Source organism: Acomys minous (assembly GCF_964271855.1).
Source record: "Acomys minous genome assembly, chromosome: 16".
Taxonomy (NCBI): domain Eukaryota; kingdom Metazoa; phylum Chordata; class Mammalia; order Rodentia; family Muridae; genus Acomys; species Acomys minous.
The window spans coordinates 34,692,586-34,713,150 of NC_140498.1; the positions used below are offsets into that span (position 1 = coordinate 34,692,586).

The 20,565-nt window shown below is 45.7% G+C and overlaps 1 protein-coding gene across 1 annotated transcript in view; it reads right to left on the reverse strand.

Annotated features, from left to right (window-relative positions):
• Positions 1–20,565, reverse strand: part of SLIT3 (slit guidance ligand 3) — a 584,284-nt gene that overhangs the window by 517,404 nt on the left and 46,315 nt on the right. The window contains exons 2-3 of the mRNA XM_084761243.1: positions 15,537–15,608; positions 9,528–9,599 (exon numbers count right to left, since the gene is read on the reverse strand). Of these exons, the coding sequence (XP_084617369.1) occupies positions 9,528–9,599; positions 15,537–15,608 (144 nt within the window). The remainder of the gene's footprint in view (positions 1–9,527; positions 9,600–15,536; positions 15,609–20,565) is intronic.

Below are 20,565 nucleotides of genomic sequence, written 5' to 3' on the forward strand. Positions count from 1 at the left end.
AGATAATTCGAACACTGTATATAGTTTGTCTTCTTCTTATCTATATCTGAAAAACTCATATAGGTTAGACTTTAATAGCCATTTATTTTACTTTTCCAGTAATCTAAGCCTTTATAATTGAGATCTTTCAGTGTATTCCTACCTCCTTTTGATATACCCATAATTGTGGGACATTTAAAAAAAAGATATAATATAAACATGTATACTATATATAAATATATACATATAAATTTACTTATAGGAGTTACACATAAGCACATAGAAACAATATGGAGTGATCAGATCAGGGTGAGGAACACACCCACTACCTCAGACATTTGGTTGGGAATATTTAAAATATCTTTCTACTAGATATTTTGAAATTCAATCTACTGTTGTTCTTTTTTCTTTTCTTTTCTTTCTTTTTTTTTTTTTTTTTTTTTTTTTTTTTTTTTTGTCTCAAACATACCCTTTACAACACAATATATGCTAGGCTCCAGTCCTAGAATAAACCATTTTTCCCAAGGGGTATTAATCCTACTGAGAATAGCATCACACATCCAGATCCAAGAGCTAGGCACACTCATTGCCACTATGCTGTTGTTACTTTTATATCCCCTTGCTGATGGCAATCTTGTATACTAACTCCTGTATAGATACATTTCAGTGGACATTTCTGTGTAAATTCAATTCTATTAACTGAGAGTCCACTCATTAGGTTAACCGTGAGTTCATAACCTATGCCCTCAACTGTGTCCTATTTACTGCTAAAAGCTCATTCTCATATTACCCATAGTCCGTCTCGGGCCATATATTTCAGCAGGGAGACATGTGTTCCCGTCATTCATCATTCAATCCCAGTGCACATGCCTAGTGGTTTATAAATTATTAATTCATACCCCACGAGGAAACAAATTTATCAAGTGAAGAACAGCTCTTTCGCGCGGCTCCTTTGGGCTTACACCTTTCAGATCTCACTCATTTCCAAGCTACCTACATCAGAATCTTAGTCCATCACTTTCAATGTGGCTGATAGCTGCATTCATCAAGCCTGCCGTCGGTTTCCACGGTGATTTTTTTTTTAAACTGGCTTTCCTTAAAGTTCGCTCCTTGTGCTAAAAAGTTTAGGGGTTCTGACACATGCAAGGCTCCAGACTCACCATTCCAGGGCCACACAGCAGCACACGCCACCCCCAGCCCTGGTCCTCATCATAATCTGTATGTTCAACCTGTGCTTCCTCTTCCTTCCTCGAATCCTGAGCAATTTCTGGCCTAGACTATATAATGACAGTGTTTAGCGTTGTAAGGAACCACTACGCTGTCTTCCAAAATGGGCAAACCTTACAAGTTTTCTCTGGGAGAGACTTGTCTCATCCAGTCTTTCTTTTGGGGGACAGGGGTAGAGGGTGGGGAGCTATTTCTTTCTGTACTGGGTTTTTAAGGGATAAAGGAACTGTTTTCAGCCACGATTTGAGGGTACAGTCACTAGTGGCAATAAAGGCAAGGACATGGAGGTGGCTGTGGCTGTGGCAGCAAGGACATAAGGCTGGCTGCTTGTTCACGTCTCGCAGACTGAGAATCAGGGAGAGGTAGGCTTGAGATAGATGTAGGGCAGGCTATAGCTGCTAAGACCTGCATCTTTGCCATTCAACGACTTCTTGCTGTTGGGACACACCTTGTAAACGTACCACATCTCCCCCAAATGGTGATACCACTGGGAACCAAGCACTCAAACACAAGAGCCTATGGGAGTATCTCCCCCCTCGGCCCCCCCCCCCCCCGTCAGCCCTCCAAATGATAACACACTACTCCTAACTTAGGGCTCACAGCCATTTTCCAGTGCAAAATACACTGGCCAACTTGAAATGTCCACATAGTCTTTAACACCAGTTCAAAGTCCAAAGTCTCTTCTGAGACTCGGCGCAATGTAGCTGTTGGCTCAAATAAAATGAAGAAGAAACACAAAAACAGTTACTTGTTCCCAACACCCATCCACAAAGAGCAGCTGTCCTCATTCTGAAAGGGAAGAATGAAGCATAAGGCAGACCAGACTAAAGCAAGAAAGTACAACAGGGCAAACACCAAACCACCCCACCACCACCACCACCATCCCAGTGTAAGATGTAAAGGTTTGGACTGGATTATTCCTCTGCATATGGATATTTTTATTTTCCCAGCACTCTTTGTTGAAAAAGACTTCCCTCCCCACTGAACCTCATCAAACCCATCAAACGTCATCAGAACCCAGTTGACTCTACTCATGTGGGTGTGTTTCTGGGCTGCTCCGTTGACTCGTGTTACGTTATTTCCCCCAATCTCATCTTGTCTTGATTACTGTAGCTTTGTAGTAAGATTTGCAACTGGGTAGTGTCACTCTGACAGCTGTTCTTCTTCACGCAGTATTGGCAATATTCATTTTGAAGGGCTTCTTTTATTTCTAAATTCCTTCTTGGGTTCTTCATCATTCCTTTCAATTTGTGCTCTTTTTTTTTTTTTTTTTGTCCCAGCTATGCCATTTCTGAGTTCTTTTTAAAATGTTGGGTATACAATTTAATAATCTTTAGGATTTTAATTCCTGTAGCTAGTCTTGAACAGTTGTTCAATTATACTTGTTGTTTTCTCTACAGGTATTTTCATTGTTTCTAGGGAGGTTATTATGCCTCGTATTACTTCCTAATCCGATTGAAACAACTTTGCGCAAACTTCAGAATTAGTCTTACTGTTTTTTCTGTCTTCCCCCCTCCCATCCGCTATGCAGCCTTTGCTGGCCTGGAATTTTCTATGTAGAGCAGGCAGAGCTCCATCTGATCCTGTCTCTCAAATGCTGAGATTAAAGGTGTGCACCATTGTATCTAGTTTGTTTGCTCATTTCTTAATATAAATTTCCCTGACATTTTAGGAGGAAAGACAAGGAAATGATACATCACACCTACAGAACTCTCAAGATCAGCCCTATTTTGTTGTAAAAAAACAAAAACAAAAACAAAAAAACAATAAAGAATACAGCTTTGGGGTTTCCAAGATCTGGTTCTTCCAGTAGTTTCTGGAACTTTCTCAAGAAGTTCTCCTTCCCCCTCTGCTGATCTATCTAAAAGAGTATCATAATAATACTGAGCCCTTCCTTGGGTGGAGAGAAAGCCTTGTTTTCAGGAGTTTGAAGAGTTTAAAGAAACCAAAGTGAACCAAGTCTTTATGCCCCATCTTACCACAATTCCTTCGTAGTTGTTATCAGGGAACAGATGGAAATATAATTTGGGGCAATTTTTCTTGGATTCACCACTGTGTTTGTTACTTTTTTTTTCTTTTGTAGCTGTGACTATATGCCTGATATACAAAAATCTATGGAATTGTTTGTTTGTCTTATGCTTTCAGAGGTGTCCGCCTGTTGTTCCAGGGAGAACCTGGCAGAGCAGAGCCAAAAAAAAAGAAAAAGAAAATACAGCCTTGGGGTTTGGGCTGCAATTTATACTCACTAACACATACCACATCCTTATTAACACTCAGGACATGTGTGTCTTAATTACAATAGAGCATGGTCTCTATGTAAGAGGCAATTGATAAATATATGGCTCAATTTTCAAATATTCTGAAATGGTCTGCCTACAGATTTCTTACTGAGTTTTAAAAATTATTTCTGCTAAAGGACATGGTCCACATGCTTTCAGTCCTCTGATGCTTGGTGAGCCTGCACCCCTGTTCTTGCCCTCTTCCTCATTCCTAGTCCCTCTTCCTTCCCCTCCCCCATTACTGCCCTCTACTTTCTCCATTGCCCACCCCCCCCCTCTCCCTTCCTCCCTCCTCAGTGTGCTATGCTGAGGGCTGAACGTGAGGCCCTGCATATGCTAAGGAAGCGCTCTGCCAATGAGCTGCATCGCCAGCTGACCCCTGCATTCTAACCCAGTGTGGAATAGTTCCATATATGCTTGCAAAGAATATTTTGTAGGTGTTCCTGAAGCAGTGTTCTCTACGCATCAATTAGACCAGGTTTGCAAAATTTGTTATTAAAATATTTTGTGCGTTAATAACTGTGCCTGCTTTTTCTTTTAATTAATGAGAAGTAAATTCAATAATTAACTTGTTTGTTCCTTTGGTTCTATCAATATTTGCCTTACATACTTTCAGGCTATGTTTTCAGCCACATGCGCAGACTTGCTGTATTTATGAATTGTATTTACTACTTTATTAGTGTGAAATATCCTGCTTTATACCCAATGTTTCTACATTACAAAAAGACTGTCTTAGTACATTCTTTTGGTGCTTTCTAAGTATTACTTCCTTCCTTTTTATTTTCCCACCTTTACCCATCTTTCTGTCTAATTTATTTTTAGAAAATCACATAAGCATTGGGGCTCGAGAGGGACAGCTCAGTGGTTAAGAGCTATTGCTGCTCCTGAGAGGGTCCTGGGGCCAGTTCCCAGGCCCCCACATCAGGCTGCTCTCCCTGGCCTGTAACTCCAGCTTCAGGGGACAGCCTGACACTTGCACTCATATGTAGCTCCTATGCCCAAACACACACATAGAACCACAGACACACACACACACATAATGAAATTTAATAAACTTTTTTTGAAAGTACATAACTGTTGTCTACTCTGTCACTCTCTGTGTTTTAATTGCTGGCTTAGCCATCTGCTATAACTAATCTTCCACCTGCATGTGCACACAGCACCTTACTATCTCTCCGCCCCATTTGTTTTCCAGGATTTTTCTTTCTTTCCTTTTATCCCTCCCTTGTATTAACCATATAGTTTGTCACATACCCATCGCCTCTCCCTCCTTTTGGCTACTGCATTCTATACTACACTTTTTAGAGACTACCCTGGTGATTAGAGGAAACATCCTCGATTTAATGAGGCAATAAACACGAATGCCATCACTTTGTAGATAATTAAAGGATCTCTGATGATTTTAATTCTCCCAACTATTGTGTTGCTGTTACCATCCTAAGGTTTTTTAAACCTAGACTAATCGATGGCATGTCCACATCTTTTTTTTTTTTTAATTTGCTCACTTCACATCCTGATTGTAGCCCCCTCCCTAGTCACCTTCTGGTCCCAGCCTCCCTCCCTCGGTCCCTCTCTCCCCTCCCCTAGTCCTCAGAAATGGGAGCCTTCCTCCTCTATCATCTGACCTCAGCCTATCTAGTCTCATACTGGCTGCATGTATCCTCTTCCTCTGTGGCCTGGCAAGGCTCCCCCACCAGGGGAAAGAGATCAATAAACAGGCACCAGAGTCCATGTCAGAGGCTGCTCCTACTCCCCATACTGTGGGACCCGGAAGGAGACCGTGCTGCCTATCTACTGCATCTGAGCAGAGGGTGTAGGTCCTCGCCATGCATAGTACTTGGCTGGTGCACCAGTCTCTGCAGCACCCCCCATATGTGTTGGCTCCATTGGCCTTCTTGTGGAGCTCCTGTCCCTTCCAGGTCCTTCTATTCCCCAACTCTTCCATAAGACTCCCTGAGCTCCCCAAAGTTTGGCTGAAACTCAGCTTCCATCCCCTGCTGGGTGGAGTCTTTCAGAGGGCACGCCCTGCATCTTTCATGACAGAAACTCTTTGAGATTGAAGTGGTCACTTCAGAGAAAGGTCTATTTTGTTTCCTATCTGGTGTCACCAGGGTTTTCGTCCTTCTAGAACTTTCTGGACAGAACTGATAGCTAAGGCAGATTCTGCATAAAAATAGCAGGAACATTATTTTACATCAATGGTGTAGGTTTTATGTTTTCTCACAACAAGGTCATGCTAGTTTGGACCTCCCGTCCTCATGTGTAATAAATGACCCGGCCTCTGTGAAGCATCTGACATGTTACCTATCCGTTCACGAGGACTCCTCAGCCTTGGTACCAGTGAGATCTGGGGGTGGAGAATCCTATCTTGGGGGATGTTCTGAGTAGTTTAGAGTTTTCAGAGCTACTAACTGGCCCACTAGTTAGCTCCAGTCCCAATTATAAAAGTCAAAAATGTCTGCAGCCATCACCAAGAATCCTCCCAGGGGGAAAAAAAAATGTAAATCCCAGTTAGATCTACTGGTATAAAATAAAACTTCAAGTATTTCTTAGTAAATATTCCTTAAGTAACTAGACTCTTTTCTTGTTCAGGGGCTTTGAGTCTAGGAGGAGCTTAATGCATCATAACTCTGGCCCCAACAGAATCCCTGTTTGGATGTGAAACACTTTTGAAAGTGGAAGTGAAGACACGGTGTCCAGCACTTTATGATAGGGATAAAGATGAGTCACTGTCACGGGAAGGTATGTGCGTGGGATACGCCGACAGCCTCATCCTAAATGTGGCAGGATTAACCTATAAGAGGCAGGGCCAAAAGGGAGGTGGCTGTGCATGGGGCACGATTTCTGTAAGAGGTTGGTAGGTTTGTTGTTCTCCTAAGAACAAGACTTTAGGATGGAAAATAAGAGGAAGCCTGAAGCCTCCTACTCGCTGGCTTTTAAATCTCCCCAAATACTCTCTCCTTTTCATATAAGCTCCCATCATGACACAACAAAGCTAATGGGGCCTTCACCAGAGGCCCAAGCGGTGGGGGGGTCACCCAACTTTATACTGTTAGCCCCCTCAAAGTATTAGTTAAATCAGCTTCTTTTTATAAAGTACCCAGCTTCGGGTGTCTTGTTGCTGCAACAGGAAGCAATCGAACACAGAGTAGCACCTAACTGAGTCTGTGGGTCCTTTTATGGAGGGACAGAGGAATTCCAAGACCTGAAATATAAGACACGCCCCTTCACTTTCCCAGTGAGCCCCCAAGAGAATAAGCCAAGAATAAAACACTCAGAATGGAAATTATCAAAATCCATTTATTTTTTTTTTAAGGCTGTTTTAGAACAGAACCAATAAAAATATTTTATTATGTAACACAGAGACACGGTAAAGAGACCCTGGAGCGTGCTACAGATGGCACAGCCGCCATCTACTTCTTCAGTGGTTAATAGCAAATATATTGCATTTTCTTCTTTCATGTCACTCAGGGTGATGGAAAGCAGACTGCTTGACTAGAAAGCAGATTAACACCAATGAGGATTCCCCCTGCCTCCCCTCCCTACTAACACACACACACACACACACACACACACACACACACACACACACACACACACACACACTCATCTTTTTGCTGACTCTGATGTCTATAAAATAGCAGATACTTCCCACCTTCCTGTCCAGGTACTTGTGCAACTGAAGTTAGACTGGCTTCCTATCCAGCTACCTCCTGTCCTGTAGCTCAGCCACCTTAGCCAGCCTTTTTTATAGTGTAGCTATAGCTACATGGCTACCTCACTGGACATATTCCTCTTCCAGGTCTCACGTGGAAATGCCCTGTGGCCAGTGCTCCATGCTATTTTTCTCCACTCACTGACTTGATACATTTGCACATTGCATACCAAGCTACAAAGATGGCTGCGTCGAGGCACGGAAGGAGCCTGGCTCTGAGTCTCTTTTTTGGAAGAGTGGGGGGGGGGCGGGGCGCTCCAGCAGGAATGTCATATTGAGTTTGTAAGGATTAGAAGTAAAGTTCCACTGTGCTAAGTCACTGAGATTTGACGGTTTAGAGAGCATCGCAGGTAGCACTACCCACCTAATATACCAAAACAGACAAGGAGCCAGGTGTGCTCAGCCACCGGAATCCCTTAGTTCCCCAGACATGTGTAGCATTTTGGCCTTTTTCACCACTCCACAGAAAAGAGACCTTTGCCGGAATACTCCCCGCAGCCTTCCTAGATTTGAATGGGTACATGAGAGGCTATTCGCGGGGCCGTTGCTAAAGCTCACACGTCACCTCGTGTGTGTGTGTGTGTGTGTGTGTGTGTGTGTGTGTGTGTGTGTGCCGCGCAGGAAGATGAGAGGAGGCGGGCTTTGATGGCAGACAGATGTGGGCTGGGAATCTTACCCAACCCTGACAACTCTTTGGCTTAATCTTCCCAGGCATTTGTTTCTTCATCTACCAAATGAGGTTAATGATACCTCATTTTTGCTTGTTATAATTTAGCAGCAGGGAGAATAAAAGAATCGATCGCTTGTGAAACCTCCCCCCACACACACACATACAGAGACAGATACACACATATGTACACACACACACATTTCTGATATCTCCAAAGCACTCACTAAGTCCCTCCCAACAACCATGAAACGAACAAATTAACAATGTATTTGTCCTTCTAATCCAAAAACTAAGCAAGGGAAGGCTTTTTTACACTGGACCATGTGTTCATTTTTACATGTAAATGTAGATTTTTCACAAAGAAGAACAAAGCTTAACAAATACTTGCATGTTTTCTTTGGTCAAAAAAAAAAAAAAGAACTTAAATTTTAGGAAACCTGAAAAATCAAAATGTAAACAAAGGCAACATGATTTTTAAATAACTTTTTTTTCTCTTACTAGAAATAAATGTCTTATTTTCGAACTAGTGACAGCAAAAGCCATGCTGGAGTTGGATCTATGAGAAAACAATGGATACTAATTGCCTTGAGACAAGGACCTTCCTCACTGCCGTGTGGCCTTGTATATAACGACTTGGTGGAGAAAGGATGACACATCACAAAACAAGGAAGTTGGGCCAGGCACTCCCTCTCACCCAGTCACGTCTCTGTAAAAGAGACCTGTCCCAAAGCGAGTAAGTCATCTCTGGCCACAGGATAGAGAAGCAGAGCGGTGTCCTTCCAGGTAAGCTGGCATAACCATGAACTATTCCAGTCCCAGGCCCCAGGACAGAAGGAAGCTGAAATGTCAGGGCAATGGGGCTACAGGGGGAGGCGTCGATGAGAGCCGCCCACCGGCATGACTAAGTGCTCTTGGGGACAATCCCTACTCAGAGGGCAGAAAGCAAATATCCAGATGTTCTGAGCTGTCAGGTCTGATTAACTGAGGGGAGGTGAAGCTGCCCATTTAACCATCTCAGCAACCTTCCTCATCCAAACAACCCCATGGTTTTCTGCAAAAGCATTCACGGCAAACTACATGGAGGCTCCACCCAGCTCCCAGGCCCGCCTCTTTTGCTGCCGACCCTCTGATCAACTCAGAACAGAGGCCTATTTTAAACCAGTGGCAACGTGTTCTCTCGTGGAAACGTGTGGGTTTCCTGAGACAGGCTGGTGCTCAGAGGAGCAGGCACGCGGAAGGCTGCGCCCACTCGCCCATCCTTCCTCTCCCACAAGAGTACACGGAGGAGAAGCCTTGAGGAGGAGGGGAGGACCTGCTGCCGGCTTCCATGACATTAGCTCACACCTCTGCGAAAGGAGAAGCTGAGGTGAGGGTAGAAGCAGCGCCATGCAAAGAAACCAAGGGAAACCTCAGGCCTGGGGAGAGAAGACATCTAGCCCCAGATGCTGTTGGTCCCTGTGTCCTTTCTAGAACAGGGCTGTTTGCGGATCGCAGTGTCTCTGTGACATGCTTCAGACAACATTAAGTGTAGTAGAAAACGCTTCCCACCCCCTCCAAACCTTGGAGACTTGCTTTTCCCAAGGCCACCAGACCAAAACAAGAGTGGAGAAAACTGAAAACTTTCTCTTTCAAGAACACAAGGCTGTTCTTTACTTACAGTCGCTCCAGCTGTTTCAGATCCTGGAAGGCGCCTCTCTCGATGACGCTGACCTGATTGTCTTCCAGATGCCTAGAATCAGAAAGGCAGCCAGGGTCAAGGACCAAAAATGAGCTAGGGGCCCTCATGAGGGGCCTTAAAGCTGTGCAATCATATCACGCATCCCCCTCCTAGGAACCCTGGGCCCCTCCAATTGGACTTGCTCTGATGGGGCAAAATAACATCCCAGTGTAGTGTCACGGTAACCAGGGTTTCAACGCCTGCACACTTCTACCTGACAGATTGGCTTCCATGCCTCTATTTTAAGAATGTTCCTAGCAAATCCCCTCCCCCTCTCCAACCCCAGTGCTGCAGAATGCTGCACAGAAATGGAAGAGGTAAAGCTGCTCTTTGGAGGAACCACGCACATCCAACACCTCTCCCTTTGGAGCTCCCTCCTCCAAGGATTCAAAAATACTTCATTGAAAGGGCCTTTCCCTGCTCAACCTCACAGAAAGGATGGAGTCACTGTGGAACAGCACTAAGACGCCCAGCCCGGACCCAGGGATTCCCTCGTGCAGGGACAGGCTCACCCCAACCTCCTAACCAGCATGGCTACAGTTTTGTTGCACCTCTTAAGTTCTCGCTACAGGTGATTCAAAAATCCTAAACAATCTATAGAAGCGAGTTGGATCCATGCATGCAGCATACCCTAAGAGTTGATCACACAATGAAACGTTTGTTTCTCCGACTTAAAAAAAAAAAAAAGCAGCTCAACATGCATTAGTAAGTAATCATTAGCCAAACAGTAGGGTGTGGATTCAAGGATGATGCATGGGCTCTAGGTGGGAAATGGGCCAAGAAATGACAGGGACTGCATTTGGTAGCTGTGTGGGATTTGGAGGGGCATGCAATTGTGATTGAAGGCTCTTTCTTGAAAGGAGGAGGTATTTAGGGAGAGGCGTGGTTTCCCCTGGAATGGCAGAAGCGTGCACGGCCTTGGGAAGGGTGAGTCTTCAAAACAGACCTTCCGTGATGGCCCCACCTCCTGGAACGGCCTCACCTTCAGCATGGGTTAGGCTTAAGGCTCAACCTTTGTGCTTCATTTCCCAGCCTCTTCCCAAGGAATAAAGAACAGACTCTCTCTTCCTCACGTTCCCACCCCCAGAACCGTAGCCCGCCGTGTAAGCCTACCGTTGGAAAAGCCAAGCACATACTGACTATCCATAAAGGGAAAGGTGAGCCAATGATCCGAGGTGTCTATCAGGTCATGTAGGGGTAATTTGTTGGCTCGAAATATGTAAACAAGTTTGTGTTTACAGATATTAATTGGCCAGGAGGGGTCAGCACATTCGCCAGAATCTTCAACCTTTCAGAGTTCCATCTATGTGACTTCTGTCCCTTGCAGACCATTTCCTTCCACGCTACTCACTTAACAGATAAGAAACTTGCCCAGGGAGAACCACACAGCTAACAAGATGCAATCCTCCCCCCCCCCCAGCTGGGCATACTTTAGGACAGTGGTTCTCAATCTTCCTAATGCTGCGGCCCTTTAAAAGAGCTCATGCTGTGGTGACCCCCAACAATAAAATTATTTTTATTGTTGAGACTCCATCACTGTAATCTTGTTACTGTTATAGCAAGACTGTTATAAATCATAATGTAAATGTCCTGTTTTCCAACGGTCTTAAGGTGAGTCCTGTGAAAGGGTCATTAGACGCGCCCCCACCCCCCACCCCCCCACCCCTATAAAAAAGAAGTCAGAACCCACAGGTTGAGACCTACTGCTTTAGGCTCTCTGCCCTACTTCTTACTCAAATGGTGGTGTTGTATTGAGCTAGCCAATCATCATCTCTAAGACTCGGTTCCCTCATCCATGAAACAGAAAAGAAGACATCACAGAAGCACTTGTAAGAATCAAATGGATTAAACACATCACCAAGCCTGGGGTCTGGAGTAATAGTCTGCAATTTTAAATATATGTTTCTCCCCTCCCCTTCCCTCCTCTCCCCCATTCTGCCATCTGGCAAAAGGGCCTTGGGAGGCTAACAGACTTTCATGAGCACATTTACTAAACAGGGTGTCAGTTCAAGACTAGTGACCAGGGAGTTTGCTCAGCCAGGCTTTTGTAATCAGTCAGTCAAGCAGCACTTGTTGGCGTTATTCTCCGGTTAGAACAGGGACCAACTCTAGAGTGGCTAAGTATCAAGCTCTGGATGTTTGGAGGAGCCTGACTCTGACCTCCAACCTATAACGTAGCTCTTAGTTTTGTATGCATTTTGCTTTCAGCGCTAGTCTCGTTTGAGAAATGGGGATGTGCGAACACATGCACGTGAGCTTTCTGTCCCTGTTCTACATTGCTCGGGCTCTGGGAAGCTAACTTGCAACAGCTTTCCCAAAGAGCTTCCTGGCCTGTACTTGCTGCTGGTTTTGGCTACTGGCTTTTACTAGCAGAGGCGGGGGAACAGTAGAAGAATAGTGGAGTTAGGAGTTTGCCTTTCCAACTCCTGACCAAACCATCCAGGGTGATCGCGTCTCTCTACATGAATGAGAACAGCTGCTGCCAGGTAGCCCTGGTTTTTGTTGGGCTCTGAGATCCACTTGCTTCCGTCGCTCCCCCAAGGCCTCTAGGCAGTCACGGCTCTGTCATCTAGCCTGAGGAAAGCGCACCACCACCTCACCCTGGATTCTCTCTCACTCACGCCACCCACACCACACCGCTGCAAATGTTAGGTCTCCTCATCTGGCCCCTGCAGTCTTCTCTGGTTCCTGCTAGAAAGGTATCCAGGATCCTTTTTAGATTGATTGACGCACCAAAGTCCAGCCTCGAGCCTGGCATTTAAAGGCTAAGTAAGTACTACCTGATAAATAAAAGCGTCTGGTCAATGAGCGAGTGAGGCATTAAGCCTGCATGAAGCCTTTCTAAGAAGCACCACAAGCTCCTAGGACATGTAAGGTATCTGTTGATTCAGCCCTACTTTACTGGCCAGATGCAGGAGGACACGGGATTCAGGTCAGGCTGGGTTCTAGGTTCTCACAAGGGCTGCCCATGCCTGGTGTCTGTTCTCAGTTAGGAGGACACAGACTGTGTTCATTTTTAGTTCCTTGGCGCGTTTTTTTTTTCTTCACTAGATTAGAATAGGAAATGGTCCTCATGTGATGACGGCTGAGGCGGAGTTTAACTCTTTTATTAACCCCATTTGGGATAAAGCTGGCTCCCACATTGTGAACACAGTTACCCCTTAAATGGATTGCTATAATTGATACCAACATCCGAGACCTTTCTCTGCCCCCAACCTGCGGGAGAGATGACTGTCGCAGGCAAGTCCTACATCTCTGCTTCACTTAGGAAAATCGCCCTGTTCCAGGCTAGCTCATTCTCCTGTGCCATATTAGCAGATATGAGGCATTCTGCATGGAAATGGGGAGGGGCAGCTGAAATTATTCAAGACTATTGAGTCTTTTATTGCTTCACCATAAATTGTAAATAAGAAACAGACATGGGGAATATGCCAGGATGTGATGAAAGCTTTTCCAAAAAATAAAAGAGAGTTCTCTAGGTTACTTAGCTGAGAAGAATAGATGGAGGGAAAACACGGTTTCAATGTTTGGCTATGTGATTAGTGTTAGAAGGCTTCTCAGCCCACCTAGCAGATTTCTTTCATCGAATTAAAGAGCCACTTGAAAGGGACTGTCTTTGAGCTGATAAGGAAGGTAATAAAACAGACATATTAACAGTCGATAAAAAAAGGTTAAAGGCATTTTGGTATTGCTTATCAAAATAGAAGAATGCACCAATTAGCTGAGAAGATAAACTGTACTCAAAGGAGTGTGCGGACTATGCAGAAGACGGTAATGTCATCTTTTGTGATCATTTTAAAGTTTCTGTTTGTAGACAGCAGATATGGAAATCGGAATTTTTATTAGTCTCTCTGATGCAGCAGTAAGAAAAATCAAAGGGTTATTTTTGACTTGGTTTGAAAATGAAGCATTAGGTGAATTTTGACTTGTATGAAAAAGCAGATACAGATACAAGTGGAAGAACTCGGGGGTGTGGGAAGGGCGGAAGACACAAAACAAAAGCCTAGACACAGTTTTGCTTTTTAAATCAGCAAATGACCTGGAAGCAGAAGTCTCCTGCCTTTAAAAAAAAAAAAGTCCCCTAAAATTGAACCAAGAGATTGCCCACATTTAGGCCAACTTCCATTCTAATGGGCGCAGGCCTCATCGGAGCACTTACTCATTTGACGTACACACAGGAGCTCAGAGCATAAGCAGGGCTTATTAGCACAAGGTAGGTCTTGGACCGGAGGAGGATGAGAGAGGAGTGTTCAACTCCGGAGAGGAGAGAAATGTCTATGGGGAATGCATCTGGTGGCCGGATGCCCGGCTGTCAGATTCCTGCATCCCTGTGCTCTGGTCCCCGAGGAACACTCAGGTAACATTCACATACCATCGCTGCATGTCCTTCCCCTCCCCCTCCTCAAGAACCCATGCACTGGAGCTACACTTCCTCCCCCTCCCTGTCCCTTCTCCTCCTGCATGAGCACAGCAGTACCACATGCAGGTTAGAAGGCACACTACCCGGATTCTAATCCTCCTGTCGCTACCCTCATGTGCTCTGTTATGTGACGCTGCACCGGATCCATGGTAAGTACCAAGCAAATCATCATCAGGATTATTTATTATTGACACTTCTCAACTAAGGAGATATCAACATTAACAAAGCTCTGCTTCACAAGTGACAGGCAATAATCTAATGCTGTCCAGGAGAATGTTCACGCCCGGAGCACTCGGTGTGTAGCTAGGGTTGAGAGGACTCTGAAGTAGCCACACTCTATGCTGCTAAAGGGAAAACTGAGGCCCAAGGAGGTACAGGGACTCCATGCTGCTCTTCATGATCTAAAGCTGCGTGAGGAAGTAGTGAATCCCAAATCAAATCAGGACTGGAGGCTTCTTTCCCCAAGGGCAAAATCATCCTTGGACAGAACCAGGGATGTGGGAGGCTGGAGAGATGCTCAAGAGTTCAGAGTACTTGTTGCTTTTGTAGAAGACCCCGTCCTGGTCCAATTCCCAGCACTAACAAGACAACTTACAACTATCTATAACTCAAGTTCCAGGGGGGATCTGATGCCTTCTTCCAACCTCTGAAGGCACCCGGCGCACATATGGTGCACACACATACATGTAAGCAAAGCACTCATACATAATAAAATGAAATAAATCTGAAGTATTTTTTTTTAAGGGAGGTGGAATCTGAGAGCAGTGAGTTAGGTGTAACTGCCAATAGAGATGAGCTAGCCAGGATTCCATGACACCCAAGCTAGGGTCAAACTTCCCAGGGTGCACTGCTGTGCAGGGGCCACACTGTGGGTAAAAATCAACAGGAAGGAAGAGCGGGAAGAGAACCCGCTGCCACATGTCTGAATGCTTTAGCCTTTTCAATGAACAGTAGGTAGGCATCTGCTTAACACACACAAAAGCTCTTCAGTATTCAGGACGGAAACCTGCTACTTCTTGTCCCCCTCATTTCATCAACGCCTACCTCAAATTCAGCTACCGGTCCGCACAGCTGTGAATGGCCAGCAAGGATTCTGCCCTTGCCTGGCCTTCTCCATGCCTCCTCCCCTCCCCTCCATTAAGCGGCAAGATAAATAACAGCTGTCCCAATTGCTCTTTTAATGCACAAGCTGGGGAAGAAATTATAATCTCTACGTAAGGGGAGCACGGTTAGTCAACCTGACATTGCTGTCATCCAGGAAGCAGAGCATGTTGACTTAATTCATTTATTGCCTTCTGTTTTTCCTGTCACCGGACCCTGGGTCTTCTATCGATCTAGCCCAGCCAGCGGCATCCAGCCATACAACTTGATATCTGTGCACACTTGGTGCAGTAATGAAGGGCTTTCTGCAGCAGACACATGAATTCCTGGGGCCCGGATCGACGGAATGTGATGTCGAGGCAGTGCAACATTTTCACAGGCTGAAGAGCTGAAAATGAAAACTCCTTGGTGCACCATCTGCTACTTACAAGACGCGGAGATTCTTCAGTCCGGCGAAGTCCATTTTGGTGATCCTGGTGATGTTATTTCTGTCCAGGTCACTGCAATGGAAAGAAAATTCAGGTCAATTTTTGCAGGTTACACTTACAGTCTATTCAAGGAAGACTGGCTTGGAGTTGGGGGGGGGGGGGGCGGGCAGGCACTGCCTGTCACGGGGCCGGCAATTCCAATGATTAATGATATCCCTTGAGCATGCCCAACTAACCTAAAGGAAATTGTATGGAATAAGCCATTCATTATGTATGTAGTGGAGCCCAGTTACACTTAACTGCCTGTCTTCTGTGGTCCCTTCTTCAAGTAACAAACCTATCTCTCTATGGCCCCGGGTCCCCTAATTTTCAGATTAATTTATGCAAGTAGAGCTGAGGCCTCCTCACAATTCCAGAGGTTCCAGGGAAGGAAGAGCTGACCCAGCTTGGCTTTTTTAAAGTATCTTTAATCCCTCCCATTGTCTCCGGGATGCATGCATGACTGATTTAAAGAATAACTTTCTATCTACTGGGGTGTCAAAGCACCTGAGGGGTACCAGAAGTCATCTTACTCTCACCAAAGGACAGTGTTCCAGACCCAGGAGACATTTTTCATGCTGTCCCATGACCTGTTCACACCTAAAACCAGATACTTCTCTATCTGGGCATTTTGTGAGGCACTCTAGCCCACCTCCTTTCTATTTTGGTTTTAACCAAGCTCAGAGGTACCAGAAGCCATTTTGCCTCCACTAAAGGACGGTCTTCACCCGGAAGATGAAAGAAGCCATTCTACTTGACACCAAAAGAATTGGCCCTGGCTTCGGGACGTAACTCCCTAGATATAAATAGACAGCCCAATCTTGTCTAATAGACGAAACAAAACGACTATAGTTTCTAATTAGTTCACAAGTCTCCTGAGTTTAACCTCCTAGCAGGCACCAGAGCAGCTGAGCTTGTGCCTAGCTAATTCCACACAGGAGCCAAAGACAGCTGCATGGAGGATTCCTGCCTCAACCTGGAAGGCTTAGGAGCATTTGTCATGGAAGAGCTGAAAGCTCAGCGTGGCGGTTACTGGGGTGAAGGTGAGGGAGGCACCGTGGGTGATAGGAAAACAGGGCTAAAGGGGAACGGAAGTTAAGGAAGAACCTGTGAACAGCTGGGTAGTCTGTATCCCCTAAAATCATCTAAGACCTCTAGATGAAAAAAGGGGGGGGGACCATAAATAATGTTTCAATTCTTAACATTGGATGATGAACAACAAATCCCTACATACTGTGCCCTCCTGAGGAGAGGGACGTTCCTAGGGTTTGGGCCTGTGGAGTTTCTACAGGGTGTCTATAAATGACAGTTTATATGCCATCACAAACACATGACAGACAGGATCTGCTTCGAAAGATGTGCTGTTATCGGCTTTCATCATGATACAAACATCAGAGTACAGGCGCACAGATTTACCGGCTCTGATGGCACACAGCGGTATAATCTTGGGGGACAGTGCTGTATGCAGCTGCTGATAACCAGGACACCACGATAGGCTATCGGGACTACCAAGAGTCACCTGTCCGACAGCAGATCCCCAGAAGACCTGAGGGTTATATCCTTGTATTAGAGGAACAGGAGAGCAGTTTCCAATCTTTGCACTTTGTGTGAGCAACAGTCAAGTCTGAGGAGGGGTTACCCTTCTGATATCAGAAAGTACAGTGAAATGAAAATCAAGCGTGTCCCTGGGTAACCTCACCTCGGCTCCCTTTCCTCTCTTCAATCTACCCCTCCTAGAACAGCCATTCATGCAGTTTCTTGGTTTGAGATGTAGGAACACCCCCATTTCACCTTTGCTAACTATGCAGGGTGTTGGTGAAGTAAGGACCCAAGGCACAAGAACCCCGCTGCCAGGATCAGACACCCGTGGGCAGCCGGGATTCGGCAACCTCTCAGGCATCAGGCGCTCTCTATTCCACTCCCTCCGGGATCTGGAGAGACCTGTAGGGACCTTGACAACTGGGAGTATGACAAAGCAGCTGAGGGTTTAATTACCAGGACACAGCATGCGACTGCAGCAGCTCAGGCTGCCAGCTGCGGGACCGATATTTTCAATTAATATTCATTACGAGAAAGGATGCGGTGTGCCACAGAGGCACTGAGGACATGGCGGGGCAGGGGATGCTGTGGGGCTCCTCACACACTGTCCCAGAACTGAATTCCTTGCCCAATCACCTCCTGAGTGGCCTGTGACTAAGGATCAGGATGACACCCGTGACCTCTAGAGCCTTTTTTTTTTTTGGAGGGTTAACTAAGATGCTATGCTCATAGTGCTTACCCACCACCTACAAAATCCTCAGTCTCAGCCTGTGGGATGACTCTAACTAGCTGAAGTACAACCCCTACCTACATACACTGTGAAATTTGAGCTCATCAAAAGAACCCAGGTACCCCATTCCCCAGGCACTGTGTCTTACTTAAGACATCAACTTTGGGGGGATGTTATGGCACAACACTAAAGGTGTGGAACAAAGAGGAACAACAGAAAGACGCCTACTGAATTTTGAAATCACCACTAAGAGCGGAATCCATTCCCATGTCTCTCCATGGCGAAGGCAATTCCATGGCTGCTGCATTGCGGCCCTTGGTCCTGTTGCCTTAGTCAAAGTGGCTCAAGGAAAGAAGGCATTTGTGTTGTTCTGGGGATGAGGAAAGAAAAGGCCCTGCTCTCATGCTCATCCCTGTACGCTGTGTCACCAAGGATGTCCTCTCCTCCAGGGGCAGCTCAGGGAAGCATGACATCTACCGCGACACCGCACTGCTCACTCACTGCACACGGGCAGGCTAGTGAGTTGTCCATCGGAGCCTTTTTTTTTTTTTTGTGAATGCAGAACACATTATATCTCCAAGATTTCCTTGAGCGTGACCACGTGACCAAGTTCACAGCACTGCACCATGATGCCTGCAGGGTGGAGCCATAAATTCCCTGCCCAAGGCCCCACGCCCATCCTTGGCCTGTTATCTTGGGTTGTATTCAGAAAATAGTGGAGGGCTCCCGAGGCGGCAAATGATCTGAGCCCAAGTTCCTGGGTGGCTGCACAGGACAGAGATGGCTGCCTTGCCTCCTGATTTATACATATTAGACTTAGACATGCTCCAGAAATAGCTTCAAAGCCACCCAAACCCAGGGACTATTCATCACAGCAGTCGGTACTGTCAAATGTAATGTCTTAACTTTCTACCCTTTGTGGTTTTCCTCTTACCTTTCTAACAGGTCTGAACAATAGGCATTCTTGTTTCTATCGTCAGAAGAAGTATTCGTAGTTGAACCCTCCTAAGAACTGCACTCTGCCGAGCCCAAAATATGTACACTAAGCAATTTGCTAAGCACTTTGTATACATATCGAACCCATCTGCTGTTGTTTACTATCTGTTTTTATGCGGGGAGACTCAATCTCTTCCTCTGCTCTTCAGAAAGAAACTTGGGTCATGAGATCACATGCCAGATAGGATTTGGAACTCAGATTATCTGAATGCAGAGGCTAGGTGTGTGTGTGTGTGTGTGTGTGTGTGTGTGTGTGTGTGTGTGTGTGTGTGTGTGCGCCTATGTGCACAAGGTCACATGCTCACAAAGCTGCCTATAAAGTCAGAAGTCAATGTCAAGCGTTTTCCTTTGTTCTCCACCTCATTTTTTTTTTCCTCAACAGAATCTGCAACTCACCTATTGGCTAGACTGTCTTGCCAGTGCATACCTAGGATCCCTCTGTCTCCATTTCTGGGTCCTGGGGTACGGACAAACACCGTCATGCCTGGATGCTTTCATGAGTGCTGGGCATCAGGGTTTAGGTCCCGATGCCTGCACAGCAAGCACTTTACCCACTGACCCACCTCCCCAGCCCTACAGGCCAGGTCATTTTTAGCCACCACATCCTAATGCCCATCCACCACGAGTCTAAGCATTTTCAAAATGTGTAAAGTTATCTACTGGGTGGGGAAAACAGAAAATACATAAACAAATGGAATGAGACTAGCTCATCTCTTCACCTTGATGGAAACAAAAGAATGCACCGGGCGGCTTGGCTGTCTCCAGCTCCAGCCAAAATAGTAGTTTCTGCCCTGTCTCCCACTGAGGCTGCTGGAGCGCTGAGCATCTCTGCAAGCCCCAGGATGCACTCTATCTTTGTCCACAACTAGTATCTCCCATGATGCTGCCGCTGAAACCAGGCATCACCATAGCAATCTCTTGCATTGTTTTCTCCCATCCCAACGAATGAATCATAAGCCAGGGTTGAGGCTTGAGTTCTGTGGTATTTTCACATCTGTTTGACACCTTGGGTGGAGTGGGGAGGAAGAGGAATTCAGAACAACAGTGGGAAAAAAAAAGAAACAAAAATAACATCGTCTGGGCCAGGCTCTTGTCTCTGTCTTGACACACACACACACACACACACACACACACACACACACACACACACACACACACACTCACACACTCCACTTTCTTTCTTTACCCTGCAGCATTCCTACAGATCTTTCTTTGAGTCATAGCACATCTGGGAAGAGGGGCTGTAAAGATCTACCCCTGATGAAACAGCAAAGCATAGAAAAAAAAAAGAGACTTCTGAGGAAAAGCCAGAGGATGTGGGTTTGAGTCCCAGGTTCCTCACTTCCCAGCTGGGAAGCCTCAGCGAAGACACAGCATCACTCAGACTCAGATATGACCACTGTGGCGGTGATGCTCATAAGATATGACCCACATGTCAGCTCTCCAGGGTTACCTGGAGGCTCAAGACCCGAAGCATGTGAGGAAGAACCCACAGAGCAGTACAGCAACAGTGAGGGACAGGATGTAGCCGTGACGATTGGGATTGAGTTCCAAGATGTCTGTGATGGAGAGGCACACAGATGGCCCCCACCTCACAGTGGTTCGGATCACATTTTCCCCACTGTGTGACAGTACTTATATAATTCCATTTGTTTCCTTGATTGTTTAATAAGTTAGCTGAGACACTTAATAGCTTGCTATAAAACAAACTCTGGGTTAAATGAT